General features: G+C 37.9%; 1 protein-coding gene across 1 annotated transcript in view; it reads left to right on the top strand.

The window, feature by feature from the left end:
- Positions 1-27,632, top strand: part of MFSD2B (MFSD2 lysolipid transporter B, sphingolipid) — a 312,518-nt gene that overhangs the window by 199,872 nt on the left and 85,014 nt on the right. Inside the window, exons 7-8 of the mRNA XM_053709634.1 lie at positions 6,481-6,571; positions 6,650-6,771. Coding sequence (XP_053565609.1) covers positions 6,481-6,571; positions 6,650-6,771 — 213 coding nt within the window. The remainder of the gene's footprint in view (positions 1-6,480; positions 6,572-6,649; positions 6,772-27,632) is intronic.

Genomic DNA, 27,632 nt, shown 5'->3' with positions numbered 1-27,632 from the left:
GTAAGACTTCAGAAAAGTCTTGTAATTAAAAGGTGTTTATGTCCCTTCAAGCCCTATTTTTTGTTTATGACAGTAAAAGGCCTCTGGCTCAGCTGTAATAACTTTTTTCTGATCTTTTTTTTTTTAAAAAAAAAAAAAAAACTTTGCTCACAAACACACTGGTTATATATTTTTGTTTCTGAATGTATTTTTTTTTTTATAAAACATCAATAGTTCCAAAATGTATCTTGTATCAATTCAGGAATTGAAAATGAATTACCACAAATTCTCTTGAATAAGTTTATTTCAGACAAGATTTGGCATTCTGTAAAGTGCTGAGTACAGAATATCCTGGTATCTAAAAGCTGCTCGGAAATAGCAATTCATGTATAATACATTAGTACAAAGAATTCATACTGCATGAAACATTTATAGATACCATAGCCGCACTATAGAAACACATTAGAAGTTTTATAATATAACATATTGTTTATGCATCAGAAAAAACTGTCAACTCATTTAAGTATTAAGATGTAGAGTTTTTATTCATAGGCACATTATAGCATTAACTTTACCACACTGTTTTATAATGTCTTATTTATATTAATAAAAAAAATTCAAGGCATGTCAAATTAATAATTTCATACCACATGGTTTGCAATTATTTAACATTCTGTTTGTGCTTAATTTGATAATAAGGATCACAGTTTAAAGGTGTGATTTTAGTTATATTGTCAGCTTTCTAATAAACATGAGCAAACACAAAAACTTTAAAAATGAAAAAAAAATATGTCAACACTTGCTGCTCAAAACAGGAAAAAAATGTTTGTTTGTTTTTTAAATGTTTTTATTGAGAGGTAAGTTTGGCATACAGACAAAATAATATAGCATTACACATTCTTCCGCATAGAAGACATAATACAGAGTGTAATAGATAGTTGACACATCAAAACAGAAATTTTTGTAATGGTAATACAATAAATTAACAAAATGTCTAGCAGATATTGCACCAACCTACTCTGAAAAAAACAACCTCAGCTAGACACGTAACACAAGGTCACTAGTAAAAGTAATGCTTTCTAGGAATAAATACACACATGCCACTATAAATGAAAACCTTCTCCCATATGTTAAGGGCCACTCTTGGACCCATACCCATGGAGTAAAACTGCTTTGACCGAAGGTTAAGTGTAAGAGTAGAGACCACTTATGGATCCCAACAGATTCACCTTAAGTTTTTGTAAAAGCTGTGAAACATGCTTAAGTGATCTTTGAAATCTATAACTTATAACTGTAGAACAGACAAACATAAGTAAATAAGGCGTAGATACTCAGGATATGAAAGGGGATGTTTGATAAAGCTATGCTGATTAAAAATATAGGATGTATTCGCATTTCTGGAGATCCCTACTGTTAAATGGGCGGAGAAGGGAGATTAAGCTATAGATAACAAACAAATGCTCAGGCTTCCCAGGCCGTATGGAATGCTATAGGAAAGAATGTTTTGAGCAGCAATTGTTGACATATTTTTTTTTTCATTTGTAAAGTTTTTGTGTTTGCTCATGTTTATTAGAAAGCTGACAATATAACTAAAATCACACCTTTAAACTGCGATACTTATTATCAAATTAAGCACAAACAGAATGTTCAATAATTGCAAACCAATGCGGTATGAAATTATTAATTTGACATGCCTTGAATTGATATTATTGGTTATTTTATGCAATCAGGTACCTTAAAGGGACAGTAAAGCCAAATTAGATGTTCTTGATTCATATAGGGCATGTCATTTTGGACAACTTTCCAATTTACTACTATTGTCATATTTGCTTTGTTTTCTTGGTATCCTTTATTGAAGAGCATACCTAGGTAGGCTCAGAAGCAGCAATGCACTACTGGGACCTAGCTTCTGATTGGTGCTGTACATATATACCTCTTGCCAGTGGGCCACGTGATATGGTTAGCTAGCAGTGCATTGCTGCTCCTTCAGCATAGGATACCAAGAGAACAAAGACAACTGATAATAGAAGTACATTTGAAAGTTGTTAAAAAATGTTGCTCTGTCTAAATCACAAAATAAAAAATTTGCGTTTAGTTTCCATTTAATATTGATTAAAAATGTCTGTCTTTCCAAATTTTTTTATGGTTGTGTATAACTATAACAAAGAAAGACTGAATGAGATAATAACTTTAAATGTATGAAGGGACTTAATAAAGTTGACGCTGAAAGCATTTTCCACAAAAAAAGATTTTCCACAATCTTAAAGGGCCATGATACCCGAATGTTCAAACACTTGAAAGTGATGCAGCATAGCTGTAAAAAGCTGACTAGAAAATATCACCTGAAGAACAAGGGGATATGGGAACGCGCTGTAAAAAACAGCATATGAGAGGTAAAGAACTATATAAGGAATGTAGATTACACAAGCTTATAATAAAAGTTTATAAATGTATTACAAATATTTGTATTACAATAAGCGATGCCGGCATCTGATACAAAGTAAAATAATACAATTAAAATAGGATAAGAATCAACATATAATGTGAAACATCAGTGTGTAATGATGTAAGTGGCTGAAAAAATATATGTTGCAAAATAACACAATGATAAAATTGAAACAGAGTCAATGTTACCGTCCTTAACACAATCAGGCCAGTGATTATAGTGTCTGATCCAGCTGTTTATATGAATGCAGGTATAACTTGGGTGATTCCCTCTGCGTTGTTTATAAAACAGCGAAAAACTTGCAGAATCTTCTGGCTTGTATCCAATGACTGTGAGTTAAATTTCAAAGACACATTCACAGCTGTATTTGCGGGATGTCAGGAGGTCAAATTGCAGGAGTAATGATAGGCAACGACAAACTTTGTTTCTTTGAAGTTAAAATGAATCAGACTGCTTTTTAACAAATGTGGGTCATGGGTGGGAATTACGCATATAGAGTCAATTCATATATTAAAGTGGCTCAATGCACCGCACCTACCACATATGTAAGTCAAGCAGATGTATTGCAAGTAAAGTTTGTAACAGCGTCCATATTATTCAGATTCCAGTGCTGGACATAAGAAAGTAGATCATGGGTATGATGGTATTTCCAAGAAAAAAACAACTCTGTGAATTAGAGTTGGTCTCAACCACCTTACCTACTACTTATTTTCACAAGTTATGAGCAAATTTCTACGCGTTTCAGCCTAGTCAGGCCTTTATCAAGAAAATATAACCTGAACATCTTTATGTAAAAAAGAAAGATATTTTACCCCAAAATGTCCCAAGTATTCACACCCATTTGTAAAGGACTTAAGCAGCAAATCAGTATGTCTGTCCCGGGACAGCCAAGGAAGTGAGTTTCGTGCACACTCACATTATTTCCCTATTCAGTTTAGGAAAGTTTATTATGAAATCTCATGAGAGTTAAGTGAAATCTCATGAGATCACAGTAAAAGAGTTAATGACCTCAGCACTGCTGATGCTGATTGGCTACTGTTAATTTCTTCATTTTTTTTTTTTTACCTGCAGCTGGACAGCAGCTAAAGTATAACTTTTTACACAGAACTTACTTTGCTGAGCTGAGGAAGCTGTGAGGTAAAACATCTTCCTTTTTTACATAGAGATGCTCAGGTGATATTTTCCTTAATTTGCTTTTTACAAAAATACTGCATCAGTTTCAAGTGATTTAGCATATGAGTAGTTAGTTAGAGTGTAGCAGATTCAGGAGAACTGGGAGGAGGCATTTTTTTTACAAAAAGTGTGGTGGATTCACCATAGGGGTAGATTTATCAAATTCAGTATACAAAACAAAACAGAGTAGCTGCACTCAAATACTTATTATAAAAGAAACAGGTGCTGCCTAGAAAATAATATTTTCACAAACATAGCAAGAGAGTGGATTCCCCAAATTGAGGGGTTTCCAAAAGTCTAGGCTTAATCAGCACAACCGTTAGTAATAACAACTCAAGAAACATAAGTGTCAAAAATATAAAAATATCCTTTAATAAATCACACAATTCACAGACATACCACATTCATGCATGGGATCCCAGTAATAAAAAGTCAATAGACTGAGAGCAAACTTCTGGTGCACCAGGGTGAACTGGATACGTATATATATTAACCAGTGGTATTAGATATTTGTAATCCACAAAAGAGAGAGTTCCATATATTTAGAGTCCCCAAAGAGCCGCTCTGGTTGTTTCCACAGCATTGGATCCCGACTAGCCCCGACCTGCCCTGTAAGACCGCGCTCCATGTAAGCATTGAAGATCCTGCCGTTGGCACTACAAACACAGGTAGTACTATTTACCAAATGTGGTCAAGAAGGAAATATCAATTGATGCACCTGTGAATAACACACACGGCTTGAAAAAGTATGCTTTGAAAGGTGATTCGATCACTGTTTTTGGGTCGAGGGTTTGGTCTGGCTAGTTTAGCAGAGCGGCACTTTGGGGACTCTAAAGATATGGAACTATCTCTTTTGTGGATTACAAATATCTAATACCACTGGTTAATATATATACGTATCCAGTTCACCCTGGTGCACCAGAAGTTTGCTCTCAGTCTATTGACTTTTTATTACTGGGATCCCATGCATGAATGTGGTATGTCTGTGAATTGTGTGATTTATTAAAGGATATTTTTATATTTTTGACACTTATGTTTCTTGAGTTGTTATTACTAACGGTTGTGCTGATTAAGCCTAGACTTTTGGAAACCCCTCAATTTGGGGAATCCACTCTCTTGCTATGTTTGTGAAAAGATTTATCAAATTCCCAGGCGGACATGATTCGCTGCAGCGAATCATGTTTGCCCGGCATCGCTAAATGCCGACAGCATACTGTACGTTGTCGGCATTTAACATTGCACAAGCATTTCTGCTTGTGCAATGCTGCCCCCTGCTTTGCGGCCAATCGGCCGCTAGCAGAGGTGTGTCAATCATCTCGATCGTCTTTCGACTGCTGCTTCTTATCTTAAGTTTCCGGCGAGCCGGAAACTTTGGGGGTAGATTGCAGCATTCGCTGCTTGGTAAATCTACCCCATGAAATAAACTTCCAATTAAGGTGCTAAACACAAAGGGGCCGATTTATTAAGGGCCAAATGGCCCCTGATTAAACAGCATTTATGAAGCAGTGGTCTTAAAGTGAAGGTAAAGTTTTTGCATCCATCAATCGTATTTAGAATCCTTTTACTAAGTTAAATGCAGTCGCTTGCTTTTTTTTTTTTTAAAAAAAACATTGATTTATGTAATTTTATACTTATATTTTTCTTACGGTTCCCTTCTGAATCTCCTCCCATTCACCATTTCCTGGTTTCTGATACTGTGACGTATAGAGCGGTCCCACCCGCTCTATACGTGCCTACTCAGCTCGTGCACATCGAGCATCGAATAACCGCGCATGTGCATCATTTTTCACTGTCATCTACACTTACCAATATAACACAAGATATGCTGTTGGTAATAGGAGCGAAACAAATGTTTCCACTTTTTTGCCGTTTTACTTCTGATGCGGTCGCAACTAAGCCTAAAAAAATCAAGTGGATAATGCGCATGCGCTAAACGTGAACGCGCGCGCTTGGCAACTGCGATGTACAAACTGTCACGCATGCGCATCTCGAAGCATCCCATGATGACGTAAATTGACGGCCGCCTAACGGCCAAAGAATCAATTGGATGGCTGAACAATGTGATCGTTGTTTATAAAAATAAAATATTTTACGGGTTGATTTTCGGATATCCGAATAGATGACAATAATATACGATATCGCAGGTAATATAAAGATTTAGAAATATTGATGAATGAAAGTTGTATTTATTTGGCTTAATATGTTAAATTATTTAGAATAGACCGTTTTTGTTTACCTTCACTTTAAAACTGGTCCGCCGGCTCTAAGGCTGCGGACATCAATCCGCCTGATCTCATACTATCGGGTTAATTGACACCCCATTCTAGAGGCCAATTGGCCACAAATCTGCAGGGGGCGGCATTGCATAAGCAGTTCACAAGAAACCCCAGTCTACCCTGTCAAAAGCCTTTTCGGCGTCAGTTCATATTATTGCTAAGGGGACTTGGGCATTATGGGCATAAGAAATCAATTGAGTAACTTTAAGGGTATTGTCCCTAGCTTCCCTTGGTGATTACATTTTTGCTCAGACTTGTGCTGGACCACAGCGTTTGGAATGTGGTGATGCGCTGGATAATTCGGTGATGCAGTGAATCGCATGCGTAGTGAAAGAATTTGCACTCAAGCAGCTGATTCTACTTTACCGGAAGTGACATGGTCCAGCATTCTTATGGGGTTGAGGAAAATTATAGAACAGTGTGTGATTGCATGAATTCTCTCTCTTCAAGCATCTTGCTTATTAATGACAATTATGTAAACAAAGGTCATATACTTAGAGACAAATTTGACTCCACTCATACTTTTGTATAATGTCTTACTCTACAAAATGCTTTACTCAGGAACTCATTTCTTATGTTAATATTAACACATTTTCTTTTTTCTAGAGGAATGTGTACATGATAGCAGCAGGAGTCATATGCAGTATCTATCTGCTGTGTACCACAATACTTTTCTTCGGAGTTAAGGAAAGAGATGGTGAGAAAAGGCACTTAAACGTACAGCATGTGAGTGTAACAAAGAGAGCAAATAATGCATATTTGTGTTTCCTTGCAGATCCATATGCATTGCTTTCTGGGAAAGTTATTCCATTTTTTAGAGGTTTCAAACTGTCTGTTCAACATGGGCCATACCTAAACCTAATTGCTGCTTTCCTCCTCATCTCAGCTGCTGTTCAGGTAACTTTTGTATCAAGACATATATGTCTGCTTTATATATTGAACTTGTCTCTTCACTTATTAACACACAGAAAAATAGTGCTATATTACACACACACACAAACACACACACACACACACATACACAGAGACGCACACACACACACATACACAGAGACGCACACACACACACATACACAGAGACGCACACACACACACACACACATACACAGAAACACACACACACACATACACAGAGACGCACACACACACACACACACATACACAGAAACACACACACACACATACACAGAAACACACACACACACATACACAGAGACGCACACACACACACACACACATACACAGAAACACACACACACACATACACAGAGACGCACACACACACACACACACATACACAGAAACACACACACACACATACACAGAGACACACACACATATACACACACATCTATATATATAGCAGGACAGCTATAGTTTGTTTGTTTGAATGAAGCTTCTGTTTAAATTACTATTGACTTCAAATCTGCCAAATTTCAATTAAATTGGTCAAGCCGTTTTAAAGCCTACCTTGGTATGCTTTTCAACAAAGTATACCAAAAGAATGAAGTAAATTTGAGGGCTCTGGTCTTGCTGATTTGAGGTCTGGGGGCAATACAAAATGAAGGGATTGGAGCTTGTGTAAATAGAGAAGGCTGATTGGCTGACAATACCAATTAACCAAATTGTTAGTTGATTACAAGTCAATGTTGGAAACACTAAAACAAATGCTTGGATATAGAAACTGTGTTAAAGATTGCTAAAAAGTGTCAAAGGAAATTTTACAAGCATACGTTTTTATGTTATTACTTTTCAATTGATTGCATACTCTCACCTAGATTACGAGTTTTGAGTTGCGGCTTTTAATGCTGAAAAAATGGCAATTTCAGCGTAAAAGCAGGAACGTACTATTGGGAGTCGTGTCGGTATAGCTATACCGCAAGCATTTTAGCCTGTAACGCAACGTCAATCCTGCACTCAAAAAAATTACGTTTTTGCATGGGATTTCCATAGCGCCGGTATTACAGTTTGTGCAGTCCGGCTAAAATGCTTTCATTACAGCCTATACCGACACAATCCATACCGCCTTCTGAAAGCAGTTGTTATGGATTTTGTGTAAAAAAAACCAACTTATTAACCCCTAATCTGCTGCCCACCCACATCGCAGCTATTCAATAAATTTATTAACTCCTAATCTGCCGCTCCCGACATCGCCGACACTAATACAAATTATTAACCCCTATTCCGCCACTCACCAACATCACCACCACTATAATAAATTTATTAACCCCTATTCCACCGCTCCCTGACATCGCCACCACTAAATAAAGTTATTAACCTTAAAACCTCCGGCCTCCCACATCTCCGCCACTAAATAATCCTATTTACCCCTAAACCGCACCCCCCCACATTGAAAAACACTAAATTAAACTATTAACCCCTAAACCTAACACCCCCCCTAACTTTAAATTAAAATTACAATATAACTCTATTTAAATAAATAAAAACTTACCTGTGAAATAAAAATAAACTATAAATTAACCTAACATAACTAATCTAATAAAATAAAAAATACTACCAATTAAAATATCTAAATTACAAATGTAAAAAAACCTAACACTACAAAAAAAAATTAAAAAATCGAAATTACAAAAAAAAAATCTTACGAAAAATGTAAAAAAATCTAAGTTTACGAAAAATAATAAACACTAAAATTACAAAAAATAATAAACACTAACCTTACAAAATAAAACAAAATGATCAAAAATAAAAACAATTACACCTAATCTAATAGCCCTATAAAAATAGAAAAGCCCCCAAAATAAAAACACCCCCTAGCCTACAAATAATACCAATAGCCCTTAAAAGGGCCTTTTGTAGGGCAGTGCCCTAAAGAAATCAGCTCTTTTACCTATAAAAAAATACAAAGTCCCCCCAACAGTAAAACCCACCACCCAACCAACCCCCCAAAATAAAAAACCTAACTCTAAAAAAAAACCTAAGCTACCCATTCCCCTTAAAGGGGCATTTTTATGGGCATTGCCCTTAAAAGGGCATTTAGCGCTTTTTCCAAGCCCAAACCCTAATAAAAAAAAAAATCCACCCAAAAAAATTAAAAAATAACCTAACACTAACCCCAGAAGATCTACTCACGGTTTCTGAATTCCGGACATCCATCTCCATCCAGACGGCATGGATGGAGAAAACTCGTAATGGCAGCGCTATGGGGGGTGAAATAATACAACTTTTGTTGCATTCGTTTCGCACACTGTTTAGCGCAAAACTCGTATTCTAGGTGAATGTGTTTATATGGACGATAAGAGGAGGAGTTAGAACAACTCCTAACAGGATTATGCACATCACCTGACGAAGAAGCGTGGACCTTGAAACGCGTAGTAACTAGTGTGTGCACCAGCCAGCCTGCTCTTAGCATTTGTTTTACCTAGTGCTCGCTTCTGACAGACATTCTGTTTTAACCTTTTACAAGTTTCTCTGTTTTTAATCAGTTTTATGTATATTGTGCATTTGTATGCAAATTAATTTTTTAACAGTCTAATAAAGCTTTTGAGTCAAGTCTCATTATGTTACTGAAAGCTTAATTCAGCACTGTCTCTCTGTTTCATCCTGTGTTTGGGTCAAATACTGGATGACTAAGCTTGCATCAATACCAATTAAGTAGCTTCTCAGAATTTAGGTGGGAGAGTTTGAGGGCTTTTCAACGATTTTTGCTTTCAGGTATCCTAGTCAGGTTGCAAAGTAAGGGAATGTGCTTAAAACATTAATTTAAAGGAATGTTATGGGGAAATAAGAAATGCTCTGTACTCATAGAAATGTAAAGAATAGTAAATATCTCCCTTAAAAGGCTAATATTCTCAAGCAAGCAGCTAAGTTTTTTGTATTCAAAGTAACTGCAGGGCCTTTTTTTCAAATGGGCTGGGCTCTTACTTTTATCCCCACTACCTCTTTATTATATAGTTTTCCTATAGCAAATACTGCAGTATTGATAAGATCCATATATGTGTCAGTCTACACATGCAAAATCAGCTATTTCAAATGACTGTCCCCAATATCAAGCTAAAGGCCACCTTTTAAGTCCACTGCCCATATGTATGATTAAACACTCAAGCAAGTGTGTAATGCTGCACTCTTCTGTCATGCGACTAATCGCACAAGAGAAGGGCCTGTCAATCACCCCAAGTTAGATTGTTCGGGGTGATTTCAATCCTCCACCTTAGAGGTGGCGAAGAGTGTACGAAGCAGTGGGATGATGACTGCCGCTTCTTACATTGTGGGAAGCACATGCAAACCTGCCCTGCTGGTTGCTAAGGATTTTTCTGCCTATAATAGTAAGGGTCTCGCCACCAGTGACAAGATAGCGGTATTACACCCTCCCTCTCTCCTGCAGGCTTCCTGAAATAGAGCGGCTTTGCAGCTGGAAGCAAGACTGTGCTATTATAAAACAGGCCCCATAGAAAGACCAGCAACGTACAGGGTACGTCGCTGGTTCTTAAGGGGTTAATACATCTGTTGCGTCACTCACTAGAGTAACAAACTTCCTCTGGAAATAACATTAGCACAAGTACTTTGGATTGGGAGCATCTTGAAATGGGTTTCCATGGCCAATCAGTTATTCACAAGCCTCGCAAAAACATGCTCAATGCAAAAGTCGGCTGGAGTGGTGAAAAGCATGCCACCACTGGACTCTGCAGCAGTGGAAACATGTCCACTGTAGTGATGAATTACAGTTTACTATGTGGCAGTCTGATGGAACAATCTGGGTGTGGTGGATGCCAGGAGAATGCTACCTACTGTGCCTACTAAAGTTTTGTAGAGGCAGGATTTTGGTTTAGTTCCAATGAAGGGTCATCTTAATGCTACAAGATACAAAGACATTTTAGATAATTGGATGCTTCCAACTTTGTGGTAACATTTTGGGAAGGCCCTTTCTTGTTCCTGCATGACTGTGCCCCTGTGCACAAAGCGAGGTCCATGAAGATATGGTTTAACGAGTTTAGTGTGGAGAAAGTAGAGTGGCCTACACAGAACCCCATTGAACACCTTTAGGATGAACTGGAACTCTGATTGCAAACTGGACCTTCTTGTACAACATAAGTACCTGACCTCATAAATGCCCTTTTCACTTAATGGTCACAAACACAGTGGGACATACTTAAAATTTTCATTTTGACAACATTTTTGTTAAGAATATTCAGTGGCGGCACTATTCTGTGTCAAATCTTGAATTTTAGTTAAACATTTATGTTCATTTTAGTTAAAACAAATATAAATGTCTCGCCTGGGTTCTATCTCAGAACTAGAAAAATACTTAAAAAATACCACTCCCTCAGACTAAATGACTAAGTCAGAAATACTCTGTTAAGATTTGGTGATTTATACATTTTCTAGCTTTTAATACTATGCTACATGTACCATTTTTATATTCTACCCTACCTATTTAAGCTTATATTAACAAAGTGAGATACTATTTATTTTGTTTTGATATTGTTTATTTTTTTACATTTTTCCCCCCAAAACAAAGCTTTATTTGTTTCCAAAATTGACATTACAAAAACTTGTATGACACAGTATAAAAACATGTTTCTATGACAGTGTAAATTTTCAACAATGAAACGACCATAATAAAAATACAGATCCTATTACCCTCAAACAGATTGTGCGTGTTAATTGAGTAAGAACTCCTAATCAATGATGTTGTTCTTTGTATTCATCCCATATAAAGCAAATTGCCAGATAATCATCTATTTTATTTGTTTTGGAAAAATTGGTATTTTTCCAATTGGAGAGTTACAAAGACTCTATCTCTCCATTGCTGAATGTTGGATAGATTAATGTTCTTCCAATGGACTGGGATAATGCGTTTGGCTGTGTTGATCATGATGGTTAATAGTGCCAGGTGTAGTAGGCATTTAACCTTGGGAAATTTGTTGAATAAGAAGGTCCAGGGGCTCATTGGTAGAGTTATTGTAAGAACTTTTTCTATCTCCGTCTTTATGTTGACCAATACAATATTGCGATCGGACATGTCCACCACCAATGGATGAAGGTACCAGTATCACCACATCCTCTCCAGCAGTTGGTGGAGTAACCTGGTATCATGATTGCTAATCTCTCTGGTGTGTAGTACCACCTACATAAAAGTTTGAGGTTCATTTCCATATTTGATATAGAGGATGAGGATTGGCTCATTTGTGTGAAGATTTTATACCAATCTGTTACTGGGAGCATGTAATTTATTTCTAATTCCCATTTGGCTACATAAAATGGAAGGCTGTTTGCGGGTGGTGAAATTAAAACTTATATGCAAGTGATAATATCCCTTTACGTGGATGTGGTAGCCAGCATAATGTTTTTCGAAAGAGGTAAGTGGGCGGCAAATGTTAGTTTTGTCGGAATGAAAGGAGATATAGTGTGTAGTTTGGAGATATTTGAGCCAGTTACTAAACTGAATCCCCAGTGTTTCTGTAATATCTGGTTGAGGTTTTAATTTACCATTGTGTAAAAGGGCATAGCATGGTTTTGCTTTGTGGATTGTGGGTTCTCCTAAATCTGAGAGTACAGGTGAAAGGGGAAATGTGTGGTTATCTAGGAGGGGCGTCAGTGGAGAGTGGAAAGATGAGATTGTTTTGTGTGTTTTCAAGTTTTAAGAGTTTCCCTTGAGAGGAGGGGTGAGTTTGGGTATAGTTGGCCTCTGTTTGTTGGGAGCCAGCATAGCCCTCCTAATTGTCTGTCAGATCATGTTCAATTGAGACCCATTCCTTGTGGGGGGCCTGTTTACTCCAATCTGTTATTCTCATTAGAAATGTGCCTACTCTATAGAGTGTCAGATTTGTCTCCTTTGTTTGTTCTCCTTTGTCTTTGGGGTGATATAAGGTCTGAGTGGCAATTCTCTTGTTTTGCCAAATGTAGGTGTTGAGAAGCTTTTGAAGATGAAAGAGGTTATGTTTAGGGAGGGGTATTGGTAGTGTCTGTAAGACATATTAAATTTTAGGTAGAATCATCATTTTAATAACGTTGATGCGCTCTATCCATGAAATAGGTTTGTGACTCCAGGTTTGTAGCATGGAGATGATTTGATGTTTAAGGGGGTCATAGTTTCCAAAGCTTTATTTGTTTCCAAAATTGACATTACAAAAACTTGTATGACACAGTATAAAAACATGTTTCTATGACAGTGTAAATTTTCAACAATGAAACGACCATAATAAAAATACAGATCCTATTACCCTCAAACAGATCGTGCGTGTTAATTGAGTAAGAACTCCTAATCAATGATGTTGTTCTTTGTATTCATCCCATATAAAGCAAATTGCCAGATAATCATCTATTTTATTTGTTTTGGAAAAATTGGTATTTTTCCAATTGGAGAGTTACAAAGACTCTATCTCTCCATTGCTGAATGTTGGATAGATTAATGTTCTTCCAATGGACTGGGATAATGCGTTTGGCTGTGTTGATCATGATGGTTAATAGTGCCAGGTGTAGTAGGCATTTAACCTTGGGAAATTTGTTGAATAAGAAGGTCCAGGGGCTCATTGGTAGAGTTATTGTAAGAACTTTTTCTATCTCCGTCTTTATGTTTGACCAATACAATATTGCGATCGGACATGTCCACCACCAATGGATGAAGGTACCAGTATCACCACATCCTCTCCAGCAGTTGGTGGAGTAACCTGGTATCATGATTGCTAATCTCTCTGGTGTGTAGTACCACCTACATAAAAGTTTGAGGTTCATTTCCATATTTGATATAGAGGATGAGGATTGGCTCATTTGTGTGAAGATTTTATACCAATCTGTTACTGGGAGCATGTAATTTATTTCTAATTCCCATTTGGCTACATAAAATGGAAGGCTGTTTGCGGGTGGTGAAATTAAAACTTATATGCAAGTGATAATATCCCTTTACGTGGATGTGGTAGCCAGCATAATGTTTTTCGAAAGAGGTAAGTGGGCGGCAAATGTTAGTTTTGTCGGAATGAGAGGAGATATAGTGTGTAGTTTGGAGATATTTGAGCCAGTTACTAAACTGAATCCCCAGTGTTTCTGTAATATCTGGTTGAGGTTTTAATTTACCATTGTGTAAAAGGGCATAGCATGGTTTTGCTTTGTGGATTGTGGGTTCTCCTAAATCTGAGAGTACAGGTGAAAGGGGAAATGTGTGGTTATCTAGGAGGGGCGTCAGTGGAGAGTGGAAAGATGAGATTGTTTTGTGTGTTTTCAAGTTTTAAGAGTTTCCCTTGAGAGGAGGGGTGAGTTTGGGTATAGTTGGTCTCTGTTTGTTGGGAGCCAGCATAGCCCTCCTAATTGTCTGTCAGATCATGTTCAATTGAGACCCATTCCTTGTGGGGGGCCTGTTTACTCCAATCTGTTATTCTCATTAGAAATGTGCCTACTCTATAGAGTGTCAGATTTGTCTCCTTTGTTTGTTCTCCTTTGTCTTTGGGGTGATATAAGGTCTGAGTGGCAATTCTCTTGTTTTGCCAAATGTAGGTGTTGAGAAGCTTTTGAAGATGAAAGAGGTTATGTTTAGGGAGGGGTATTGGTAGTGTCTGTAAGACATATTAAATTTTAGGTAGAATCATCATTTTAATAACGTTGATGCGCTCTATCCATGAAATAGGTTTGTGACTCCAGGTTTGTAGCATGGAGATGATTTGATGTTTAAGGGGGTCATAGTTTCCAAAGCTTTATTTGTTTCCAAAATTGACATTACAAAAACTTGTATGACACAGTATAAAAACATGTTTCTATGACAGTGTAAATTTTCAACAATGAAACGACCATAATAAAAATACAGATCCTATTACCCTCAAACAGATCGTGCGTGTTAATTGAGTAAGAACTCCTAATCAATGATGTTGTTCTTTGTATTCATCCCATATAAAGCAAATTGCCAGATAATCATCTATTTTATTTGTTTTGGAAAAATTGGTATTTTTCCAATTGGAGAGTTACAAAGACTCTATCTCTCCATTGCTGAATGTTGGATAGATTAATGTTCTTCCAATGGACTGGGATAATGCGTTTGGCTGTGTTGATTATGATGGTTAATAGTGCCAGGTGTAGTAGGCATTTAACCTTGGGAAATTTGTTGAATAAGAAGGTCCAGGGGCTCATTGGTAGAGTTATTGTAAGAACTTTTTCTATCTCCGTCTTTATGTTTGACCAATACAATATTGCGATCGGACATGTCCACCACCAATGGATGAAGGTACCAGTATCACCACATCCTCTCCAGCAGTTGGTGGAGTAACCTGGTATCATGATTGCTAATCTCTCTGGTGTGTAGTACCACCTACATAAAAGTTTGAGGTTCATTTCCATATTTGATATAGAGGATGAGGATTGGCTCATTTGTGTGAAGATTTTATACCAATCTGTTACTGGGAGCATGTAATTTATTTCTAATTCCCATTTGGCTACATAAAATGGAAGGCTGTTTGCGGGTGGTGAAATTAAAACTTATATGCAAGTGATAATATCCCTTTACGTGGATGTGGTAGCCAGCATAATGTTTTTCGAAAGAGGTAAGTGGGCGGCAAATGTTAGTTTTGTCGGAATGAGAGGAGATATAGTGTGTAGTTTGGAGATATTTGAGCCAGTTACTAAACTGAATCCCAAGTGTTTCTGTAATATCTGGTTGAGGTTTTAATTTACCATTGTGTAAAAGGGCATAGCATGGTTTTGCTTTGTGGATTGTGGGTTCTCCTAAATCTGAGAGTACAGGTGAAAGGGGAAATGTGTGGTTATCTAGGAGGGGCGTCAGTGGAGAGTGGAAAGATGAGATTGTTTTGTGTGTTTTCAAGTTTTAAGAGTTTCCCTTGAGAGGAGGGGTGAGTTTGGGTATAGTTGGTCTCTGTTTGTTGGGAGCCAGCATAGCCCTCCTAATTGTCTGTCAGATCATGTTCAATTGAGACCCATTCCTTGTGGGGGGCCTGTTTACTCCAATCTGTTATTCTCATTAGAAATGTGCCTACTCTATAGAGTGTCAGATTTGTCTCCTTTGTTTGTTCTCCTTTGTCTTTGGGGTGATATAAGGTCTGAGTGGCAATTCTCTTGTTTTGCCAAATGTAGGTGTTGAGAAGCTTTTGAAGATGAAAGAGGTTATGTTTAGGGAGGGGTATTGGTAGTGTCTGTAAGACATATTAAATTTTAGGTAGAATCATCATTTTAATAACGTTGATGCGCTCTATCCATGAAATAGGTTTGTGACTCCAGGTTTGTAGCATGGAGATGATTTGATGTTTAAGGGGGTCATAGTTTCTAGTTTCTCTAGATTGGAGGATAGTTGTATGCCCAGATATTTTATAGCTACTGGTTGGTGCCGAAATTGAAGTGATTTCAGTGTGTAGATATCTTGTGGTGTTAAGGTAAAACCAAGGAATTTAGATTTAGTTATGTTTATCTTAAAGTTGGAGAATTCTCCATATCTCCCTAGTGTTTGCATCAACGCAGGCATTGAGTCCCGTACATTTGTGTGGGTGAGGAATACACCATCTGCGCATAGGGAAATTTTACATTCTAGTGAGCCTATGTTGATTCCTTTAATGTTGGGTTTGGTTCTAATTTGGTTTGCTAGAATCTCAATTGCCAAGGCAAATAATACAGGGGATAAGGGGCACCCTTGTCTAGTGCCATTACCTATCTGAAAAGAGTGTGGGAGTGTATTGTTTATTCTGATTTTAGCAGAGGGTTGTTTATAGAGGGCTTATATTTTATGTATTTAATGGTTATCAAAACCACATTTTAATAGGGCTTCCTTTAAAAAGGACCAGTTTAATCAGTCATAGGCTTTCTCGGCAAACAAGTCTCCTTGGTATATGTCATTAAAAACTCTTCTAAGGTTGGGGGAGAGAATTTTGGAGAAGATATGATAATATTTTACTGTGAAGCCATCTGGGCCTGGACATTTTCCCTGATTAAGTGAGTTTATGGTGTTGGTTATTTCCTGTGGGTTGATTGGGGCATTGAGATCAGCTAATTGTTCTGCCTCTAATCTTGGTAGGGAGCAATTTCGGAGGAAAGTTTCTATATTTGAGGATTTGTGATGAGATGGTTTATTGGGGTGTAAGTTATATGGTTTTGTATAATAGGTATGGAAAGCTTGGAGAATGTTCGGGGGAGTTTTCATTGGGGGGGTGACCCTGAGAGTGTAGCTCGTAGATATGAGATTTGATTCTTTTCTTTTTGAGGGCCCTTGCTAAGAGTTTCCGCCCTATTGCTCTCGTACTGAAACATACTGTTTGTTTTACTTTTCAGCATTTGATATTCTATTTGTAAGTAATCAGGGGATTGTTTATGTAAATAATTTAACTCTGAAAATTTGGTTGTTAGCTCCAGAAAAGTTGCTCATTGGGATTTTCTGATCTGGGCTTTTCATTTTATAAGTTCGCCCCTCAATAGGTATTTATGTGCCTCCCATATGGCAAATTGTTGTATGTCAAAGGGTTGTTAATTTGGAAATATTCAGTGATCATATTGTGTAATTTCTTTATTGTTTGCGTGTTAGTTAGAAGAGTGTAATCTAGTTTCCAAATATAGGGACCCGTCGGTTCATCTGACCATTGGAATTTTAGTTTTACTCCACTGTGATCAGACCAAGCTGTAGGGGATATTTTGCATCTGGTTATATTGGTAAGTCCTGATTGGTTAGTGAATATATAGTCTATTCTACTGTAAGTCTTATTGGGATGGGAGAAAAAAGTGAAGTCTTTCTTATTAGGGTGTATGAACCGCCAGGTGTCGTATAATTTGTGCATCTTTAAATTTTTCCATAGTAATGTTGCTGTTTTATTAGAGTGTCTGATATGGGGATTTGTACTGTTCATTTTAGTTTCTATAGGTATAATAAAGTCGATTCCTAGAGAAATGGGGCCTTTTGAGATGACGATTAAACATTGAAGTGAAGAATTGTCTTTGGTTAGTATTTGGGACATATACATTGATCAATGTGATAAGTCTGCCAAATAAAAGGCCAACTAGCCCTAGAAATCTGCCCTCTGTATCAGTCATTTTTTGGAGTAACGTAAAAGGGATTGAGTTTTTAATTAAGATACTGACACCTCCTTTCTTAGTAGGGCCTGAGCTGTGGTAGTGCTGAGTATATGTTGAACCAAAATATTTGGGCTCTTTTTTGTATCTGAAGTGTGTTTCTTGAAGAAATAGAATATCAATATTTCGCTTTTCTAAGCTAGACTCATACTCTTCTCTTCATTCAAGTGAACAAAAAAACAAACAAACAAAGGATAAACACTCAGTTCGTGGATCAAGCATAAAGTCTGAGTCTTTCCTATTAAGAGTATTATTAGTAAGATAATACCTGTAATCTTCTGGGGTGTCTATAGTGACTATGTACACTTCATGGATAAATCATTTTTGATACCTAGGGACAACTTCTTTCATCCTGGATAATATTCCAGTGTTGATGGTGGGTTCTGTTAACTTGCTTGGTTAAGTCTGTTAATTGCTTTTGTTGAGGCTTTTCCTTTCTTAGGCGTGTTGAATTGCCACTTTTCTTGGCGGGCAAATGGTCTTTTTGAGGTGATTTGTTTGAGAGTGGTATCAGATTCAGTGTCCACTGGAGGGTCTAATCCTATTTCCTCGCAAAAGGAGGTGATGTCCTCTTGTGTTTTGCAGATAATTCTTTTGCTATCCATTATGACCATAAGCTGTGGGGGGAATCCCCAGCGATAGGGTATACTTTTGGTTCTTAGTAGCGAGGTTAGCAGGGCAAAGTCTTTCCTGCGTTGTAGAGTTCTAGTAGAGAGGTCTTGGAAAAATTGAAGAATGCTGCCTCTGAATTTTATAGGATGTTTTTTCCTGGGTTGGTTGAGGATCATTTCTTTTTCAAGAAATACCTTAAATCTTATAATTATAGCCCTGGGTGGTGCATTGTTGGGTGGTTTTGTTCTCAACGGTCTATGTGCTCTAACCCACAGGATATTGTCGGTATAGGAGGGATTCTTCATAGTTGTGAATAAGGCTTGTAAGTATTTTGGAAGATCTCTAGGCAAAACAGACTCAGGGATTCCCCTAATTCTTAGGTTTTTTTTCTCCTGCTTCGATTTTCGAGATCATCTATTTTTTCCATAAGTGAGTCGATGGTTTCCTGTTGGCGAGACATTTTTTCATCAATGTTTTGTATATCCTCTCTAACTTCTTCATTATTTTCCTCCAACATCTCTACTCTTGATCCAAGAGTAAATAATTCCTGCTTTATGTCAGCCAATTCCTATCTAAGGCAGGTCCTGAAAATGTCTGTGATCTCTTGTTTAGAGACCAAATTTGTTAGTAGTGCAGATGAGATTATCTCTCCAACCCACTGCAGTTGATTTTGTCCCTTCTGGCAATTTTTAATTAAGACCAAAGAAATGTGTGTATGATTGTTTGCTTTGTTTTTCTGGGATGTTATCCTCTATATTTATACGCATAGGATCTGTGGGCCTTTGCATCTAAGTTTACACATGACTTTAGGGTTTTCCCTGTATTCCTCTGTCACCCCTGGTGCTCTAGCCTTCATGAAACCTATGGCCAGCCTTTGTTTAAGTAATATATCTCTGAGGTATGTCCCTTCACTTGTCACTTTTCCAGGTTACTGTCCGTATGAGCACTCCACTTACGTGTGAGCCGGTGCAGGCAAGATGGTGCTTGTGGGCTGCAAGACCCCGCTGAATGCGGAGAGCAATACGCTCTCCATATTCAGCATTGCACCAGCAGCTCACAATCAGCCACCAGCAGGGAGGTGTCAATCAATCCGATCGTATTCAATCAGGTTGAATTGCAGCGATTCCTGTCTGCCTCATCAGAGCAGGCGGACAGGGCTATGGAGCAGCGGTCTTTAGACCGCTGCTTCATAACTGCTGTTTCTGGCGAGTCTGAAGACTCGGAGGAAACACGGGCCCACAAGCTCCGTTCGGAGATTGATAAATGGGCCCCTTTGTATCTGACCCGTTTGCGGAGCTCCGGTGTTAAGCCGCCATCTTGGTCGCTTCCGGCTCCGCCCCATCGATATTGTTTTATTTTTTATGTTATTTGTTTAAAAACTCTAATAAAAACCATTGAAATTAAAAAAAAAAAAACTTAATTCTGTAAAAGTATCCTTAATAAAAAAGTATTAAGTAAAAAAAATAAATATAAATGTTTCAAAGCTACAGGTGAAAAGTTAACCTGTAGCTACTATACTTACCTTAATGCGCTCTTGAGAGCTCACTAACCTGATCCTCTTCTTGCCAGAGCCCCGACTGCACTAACATCAGACTTAACGCTCTCAGTTCCCAGGACCTGCACCAACTTTAGTGCGTTCATTTTTTAAATGGGTTAATAACTTAAAGGAAACTATTTTCGTCAGTAGATTTCTTTTATTTTTTTGTGCATTCATTCGGATATTCAATTGGTTAAAACCAAAATAAAAATCCGAATTTCGGCATCAATGTGTATTCGTGACGAAACAAATGCACAAGGGACATGAAACCCAAATGTTTTCTTTCATGAGTTAGAAAGAACATGCAATTTTAAACAACTTTCTAATTTACTTCTATTATCTAACTTGCTTCATTCTCGTGATATAATTTGCTTAAAAGTATATCTAGATAGGCTCAGAAGCTGCTTATTGGTGGCAGCACATAGATGACTCATGTGATTGGCTCACCCATGGGCATTGCTATTTCTTCAACAAAGGATATCTAAAGAATGAAGCAAATTAGATAACAGAAGTCAATTGGAATGTTGTTTAAAATTGTATTCTCTATTTAAATCGTGAAAGAAAATGTTTGGGTTTAGTGCCCCTTTAAGGATGAGGTAACCTTCTAGAATAGGAAACGGTGCTGTGTCATAGATTCACTAGATAAATACTAGACTATAAAATTATTATCTGTGTTACATGATGTTAAGCAAAGGTTTCAGTAAAACACTAAACAGTACAAACATTAGGGGGAGCCGTTTACTTTAGAAACCTCTTTAGTAAAAAAAAATTGTACCACTCAATTAAATGTCTAAGTCTATGAAATTATTGTGTGAACATTAAAATATACAGCTCTTGCTTGTTTGAGATGAAATGTTTATTATTTGTGCTAATATTTTACTTCACTTTTGCCCAGTTTCATGAAAGGTCTCAGAGCTTCTTGAGTTGACTATAGGTCTGACAGAGCCACAGCAGAAATGCTCACCTGGGGTTTTAACAGACCCCTCACCCAACAAAGTCCTCTGACCTCATTGACTGGGAGGAAACAAAGTGTAAAAATAGCTAAACAATTAATTGCACTCAACCTTTAATAACCCTTTTCTCACCACGGAGAGCACTTTTTCAGTGCATAGTGTATAGTTTTTATGAGGCAATGTTCTTTTAAAGTGAATGTCAACTTTCACGAATAAAAGCCCTGTTTTTAAAAATACTATTAAAAACAGGCACTCTCATTCATGAAAGTTTACCTTGAAGCCGTTCTTTTAAAATACTTACCTTTTATTCCTAGCAAGCGTGGAACACCGAAGCAGCGACTCCTCCGCCCCCAGGACGTCTCTTCTTACTTCAGAAATGACGAATTTGGCTTCCTCCAATCACGGGTTGGCCTCAGGCAATGTTTACTCTGGGGGGGGGGGAGCCATTATTGGAGGAAGCGGGATTCGTCATTTCTGACGTAAGAAGAGGCGACCTGGAGGTGGGGGAATCGCTGCTCGGGTGTTCCACGCTTGCTAGGAATAAAAGGTAAGTATTTTAAAAGAACGGCTTCAATGTAAACTTTCATGAATGAAAGTGCCCCTGTTTTTTTTTTTAAATTCCTTTTATTTATGCATCGACAGAATACAGAAGGCAAAAAAGGGAAAAGGGAAACACAGAATTACAAGTAATTCATATACAAGTAATTCATAATTCAAGTAGTTCATAATTCAATAATACACATAATTCATAATGCCTTAAAATCTGTGTTACACTTAAACTAAAGATTGTACTTTCTGTCCGATTTTTTTTTTTTTTTAAGAAAAAAACCTCAAAAAGAAAAAAATGAGAGAAGAAAAAGAAAACAAACAGAAAATGTCCCCTCTCTCTCCTTCTTAATATACTATCTACAGTATGAATCCTACCATACTCCAAGTAAGACTGAGCCATCTACTTATCAAGCCGTCAACCGCAAATACGCTGGAATTCCGCAGCGTATTTGTGGCGAGCCGGATTCGCCTTAGTTATCAAACACTACACACCGGCAAAAGTTGAATTTTGTGACGTAACATACGATCCGCCAGACTCAGTCTGACACAGATCGATGCTTACGTCATTACAGATGTTCCGAATGCAAATTCGGCACAATCTGACTACTTTTGCTAGTTATCAAATTTCTACCAGGTACGCTCGCCACTATTCCGGCCCAGCGTACCTGGTTTTCAATCCGCTGCCCTGGAGGCGGCGGATGCCATAGGAATCAATGGGAGTCTGAAAGCAGCGAAAGCTCATGTTCGCTGCTGCATGATATCCCATTGATTCGTATGGTAACGTTTACACCTAACACCCTAACATGTACCCCGAGTCTAAACACCCCTAATCTGCCACCCGCCACCACCGCCACCTACATTATACTTATTAACCCCTAATCTGCACCCCCTACATCGCCACCACCTACATTATATTTATTAACCCCTATTCTGCCGCCCCTACACCGCCGCCACCTACATTATACTTATTAACCCCTAATCTGCCCCCCTACACGGCCACCACCTACATTATACTTATTAACCCCTAATCTGCCCCCCCCCTACACCGCCGCCACCTACATTATACTTATTAACCCCTAATCTGCCCCCCTACATCGCCGCCACCTACCTACATTTATTAACTCCTAATCTGCTGCCCCCAACGTCGCCGCCACTATATTAAATTTATTAACCCCTAAACCTAAGTCTAACCCTAACACCCCCTAACTTAAATATAATTTAAATAAATCTAAATAAATATTCCTAGCATTAAATAAATTATTCCTATTTAAAACGAAATACTTACCTATAAAATAAACCCTAAGCTAGCTACAATATAACTAATAATTACATTGTAGCTATCTTAGGGTTTATTTTTATTTTACAGGAAAGTTTGTATTTATTTTAACTAGGTAGAATAGTTATTAAATAGTTATTAACTATTTACTAACTACCTAGTTAAAATAAAGACAAATGTACCTGTAAAATAAAACCTAACCTAAGTTACAATTACACCTAACACTACACTATAATTAAATTAATTCCCTAAACTAAATACAATTACCGTAAATAAAATTATCTAAAGTACAAAAAACAAACAAACACTAAATTACAGAAAATAATAAACAAATTACAAGATTTTTAAACTAATTACACCTAATCTAATCCCCCTAACAAAATAAAAAAGCCCCCCTAAAATAAAAAAGCCCTACCCTACACTAAATTACAAATAGCCATCAAAAGGGCCTTTTGCGGGGCATTGCCCCAAAGTAATCAGCTCTTTTACCTGTAAAAAAAAGTACAAATCCCCCCCCAACATTAAAATCCACCACCCACACAACCAACTTTACTCTAAAACCCACCCAATACCCCCTTAAAAAACCTAACACTAACCCCTTGAAGATCACCTTACCGGGAGAAGTCTTCACCCAACCGGGCCGAAGTCCTCAACGAAGCCGGCAGAAGTGGTCCTCCAGACGGGCAGAAGTGGTCCTCCAGACGGGCAGAAGTGGTCCTCCAGACGGGCAGAAGTCTTCATCCAGACAGCATCTTCTATCTTCATCCATCCGGCGCGGAGTGTATCCATCTTCTAGACATCCGACGCGGAGCATCCTCTTCATCTGACGTCTTCTTGAACAATGACGGTTCCTTTAAGTGACATCATCCAAGATGGCGTCCCTTCAATTTCGATTGGCTGATAGAATTCTATCAGCCAATCGGAATTAAGGTAGGAAAAATCCTATTGGCTGATGCAATCAGCCAATTGGATTGAGCTTGCATTCTATTGGCTGTTCCAATCAGCCAATAGAATGCGAGCTCAATCCTATTGGCTGATTGGATCAGCCAATAGGATTTTTTCTACCTTAATTCCAATTGGCTAATAGAATTCTATCAGCCAATCGGAATCTAAGGGACGCCATCTTGGATGACGTCACTTAAAGGTACCTTCATTCTGTTTTAGTCGTCGGATGAAGAGGATGCTCCGCGACGGATGTCTTGAAGATGGACCCGCTCCTCGCCGGATGGATGAAGATAGAAGATGCTGTCTGGATGAAGACTTCTGCCCGTCTGGAGGACCACTTCTGCCCGGCTTGGATGAAGACTTCTGCCCGTCTGGAGGACCACTTCGCCTGGCTTGGATGAAGACGTCTCCTGGTAAGTCGATCTTCAGGGGGTTAGTGTTAGGTTTTTTTAAGGGTGTATTGGGTGGGTTTTATTTTTTTAGATTAGGGTTTGGGCGGCAAAAGAGCTAACTGCCCTTTTAAGGGCAATGCCCATCCAAATGCCCTTTTCAGGGCAATGGGGCGCTTAGGTTTTTTTAGCTAGTATTTTATTTGGGGGGTTGGTTGTGTGGGTGGTGGGTTTTACTGTTGGGGGGGTTGTTTGTATTTTTTCTTACAGGTAAAAGAGCTGATTACTTTGGGGCAATGCCCAGCAAAAGGCCCTTTTAAGGGCTATTGGTAGTTTAGTTTAGGCTAGGGTTTTTTTTATTTTGGGGGGGGCTTTTTTTATTTTAATAGGGCTATTAGATTAGGTGTAATTAGTTTAAATTTCTGTAATTTGTTTATTATTTTCTGTAATTTAGTGGGGGGGGGGGGTTTGTACTTCAGCTAATTTAATTTAGGTAATTGTATTTAATTTAGTTAATTTATTTAATTATAGTGTAGTGTTAGGTGTTAGTGTAACTTAGGTTGGGTTTTATTTTACAGGTAAATTTGTCTTTATTTTAACTAGGTAGTTATTAAATAGTTAATAACTATTCTACCTAGTTAAAATAAATACAAACTTGCCTGTAAAATAAAAATAAACCCTAAGATAGCTACAATGTAACTATTAGTTATATTGTAGCTATCCTAGGGTTTATTGTACAGGTAAGTATTTAATTTTAAATAGGAATAATTTAGTTAATGATAGTAATATTTATTTAGATTTATTTAAATTATATTTAAGTTAGGAGGTGTTAGGTTTAGGGTTAGACTTAGGTTTAGGGGTTAATAACTTTAATATAGTGGCGGCGACGTTGGGGGCAGCAGATTAGGGATTAATAAATGTAGGTAGGTGGCGGCGCTGTTAGGGCTGGCAGATTAGGGTTTAATAATATTTAACTAATGAGGCGGGAGTGCGGCGGTTTAGGGGTTAATATGTTTATTATAGTGGCGACGACATTGGGGGCGGCAAATTAGGGGTTAATAAGTGTAGGTAGGTGGCGGCGAGATTGGGGGCGGCAGATCAGGGGTTAATAAATATAATGTAGGTGTCGGCGATGTTGGGGGCAGCAGATTAGGGGTTTATAAGTATAATGTAGGTGGCGGCGATGTCCGGAGCGGCAGATTAGGGGTTAATCATTATAATGTAGGTGGCGGCGATGTCGGGGGCAGCAGATTAGGGTTAATAAGTGTAAGATTAGGGGTGTTTAGACTCTGGGTTCATGTTAGGGTGTTAGGTGTAACCATAAATTTTATTTCCCCATAGGAATCAATGGGGCTGCATTAGTGAGTTGTACGATGCTTTTTTGCAGGTGTTAGACTTTTTTCAGCCGGCTCTCCCCGTTGATTCCTATGGGGAAATCGTGCACGAGCACGTTACACCAGCTCACCACTGACTTATACAGCACTGGTATTGGAGTGCGGTAATGAGCAAAATTTTGCTCAACGCTCACTTCTTGTCTTTTAACGACGGGTTTGTAAAAACTCGTAATACCAGCGCTGCAGGTAATTGAGCGGTGAGAGAAAACTGCTCGTTAGCACTGCATAGCCTCTAACGCAAAACTCGTAATCTGGGCCTCAGTGTTTTATCTGAAGATAAGCAAAAAAATCCTTATTATCTAAAAGATACTGATCTTTCATAGCAGAAAATGATTTGACTACCTTTAAATTGAAATCTACAAATTGTACCAACTTAGAAAGCCCCAAATGGGCCCACTTTTTAAATACCTATGTATAGAATCCTGGAGTAAATTCAGGGTTCCCCATGGTAATCTGATAATTAGTAATCGCATAAAGACCCATCTTTTCAGTTATCTTCTGCCAAGCAAGCAGTAAATTATATATCGAAGTTAGGTTTTTGACTGATCTAGAACTGGTTTTGAGATTACAATGGAGAATGGCTATAGGTGAATATGGATATAATACATTTTCTTCAAGTTCTAATTGGGAGAAGTAGTTTGAAGCCCCAAGCCAACCTACAACAAATTTCGCCAAAGAAATCAAGCTATATAGTTCCAGGTTGGGAAGAGCCAAACCACCATGTTCTTTTCCCAAGAATAATCTTTTCAAAGCAATTCTAGATTTTTTTCCTTGCCATATAAAGTATGATAATGATGAGTAAAAATTATGGAGATCTTTTTTTTTAAAGAATTATAGGAATATTCTGAATTACATAAAGAATTTTAGGAAAAGAGATAATTTTAAACAGAGCAACCCTTCCTGAAATGTTTAATGGCAAGTTATGCCAATGGAGCAAGTCTTCTTTAACCTTATAGAGTATTTTTGTAATGTTTAAGTTATACCAGGTACACGGATCTCGCTAAATATTAATACCAAGATAGGTAAATGTATGTGTTGCGACTTTAAATGGTATAACTACTCTAGAGGGCTGTTGTTCCTTGAGCCAGAACATTTCTGATTTTGATGTATTTACTTTATAACCAGAGAAAGAACTAAACATTTCAACCACTTGTAAAAGTTGAGGGATATTCCTTGAAAGATTAGAAATATAAACTAAAAGATAATCCGCGTAGAGGGCGACCTCAACTTCTTTTTTGCAAATTTTAATACCTTCAACTCTCTGACGAATAGCTATGGCTAAAGATTCTATGGCTATAATAAATAGAAAAGGTGAGAGCGGACTGCCCTGTCTAGTCCCTTGTTTAAGGGTTATGTTCTCTGTCACTGGCCATTAATTAGCAAAACTGTTTTAGAAGTGTTATAAATATTCTTAACAAAATTAAAAAAATAGCCCATGCACACCAAATTTCTGCAAAGAAAAAAATATATGATCATGTTGCACCGAGTTGAACGCCTTCTCTGCATCAAGTGAAACAACAGCCATGTCCTCATACATTTTGAATGATGCAGTAGACATAGTTTCTTTTGGCAGACAGTAAGCTATTGTAAGAAATAATTCTCTAATCTTAGCAGAAGCATTTTTGCCTTTAAGAAAACCAACCTGATGAGAGTGAATTATCTGGCTTAAAGGGCTCTGCATTCTATTGGCAAAAATAGTAGTTAAAATTTTGTAATTAAAGGGGGGCAGAACTCGGCCGTGCAGGCAAATGGCTGCATTCTAAGTTTGCTCCTTGCAGAGGACCGGACCAACACCGTTAGGAGGCACAACTATGCCCTAAAATGACTTTAGGGGGTGAGTGAAACTCTCAGAAGTACATCCGCTCTGTTGACAGGTTGAAGCGGTGCCAACACAAGCTAAAACCCGCCCACTGTCCCCCGCTTTTTAACGGACTCAGACAACCGCCGCCATCTTGAGACGCACATGGGGCTCACAAAGTGAGCCAGGCACCACCGGAGGCAATATAAGGGTGAGACTGATACAGATTAATCACCGCTAGGTATATCTAAACGGCCACAACTCCAAATTTGCCGCTTGGATGAAGATGTCTG

The sequence above is a fragment of the Bombina bombina genome, chromosome 4 (assembly GCF_027579735.1).
Source record: "Bombina bombina isolate aBomBom1 chromosome 4, aBomBom1.pri, whole genome shotgun sequence".
Classification (NCBI taxonomy): domain Eukaryota; kingdom Metazoa; phylum Chordata; class Amphibia; order Anura; family Bombinatoridae; genus Bombina; species Bombina bombina.
This window is presented reverse-complemented; position numbering and strand designations above follow the sequence as displayed.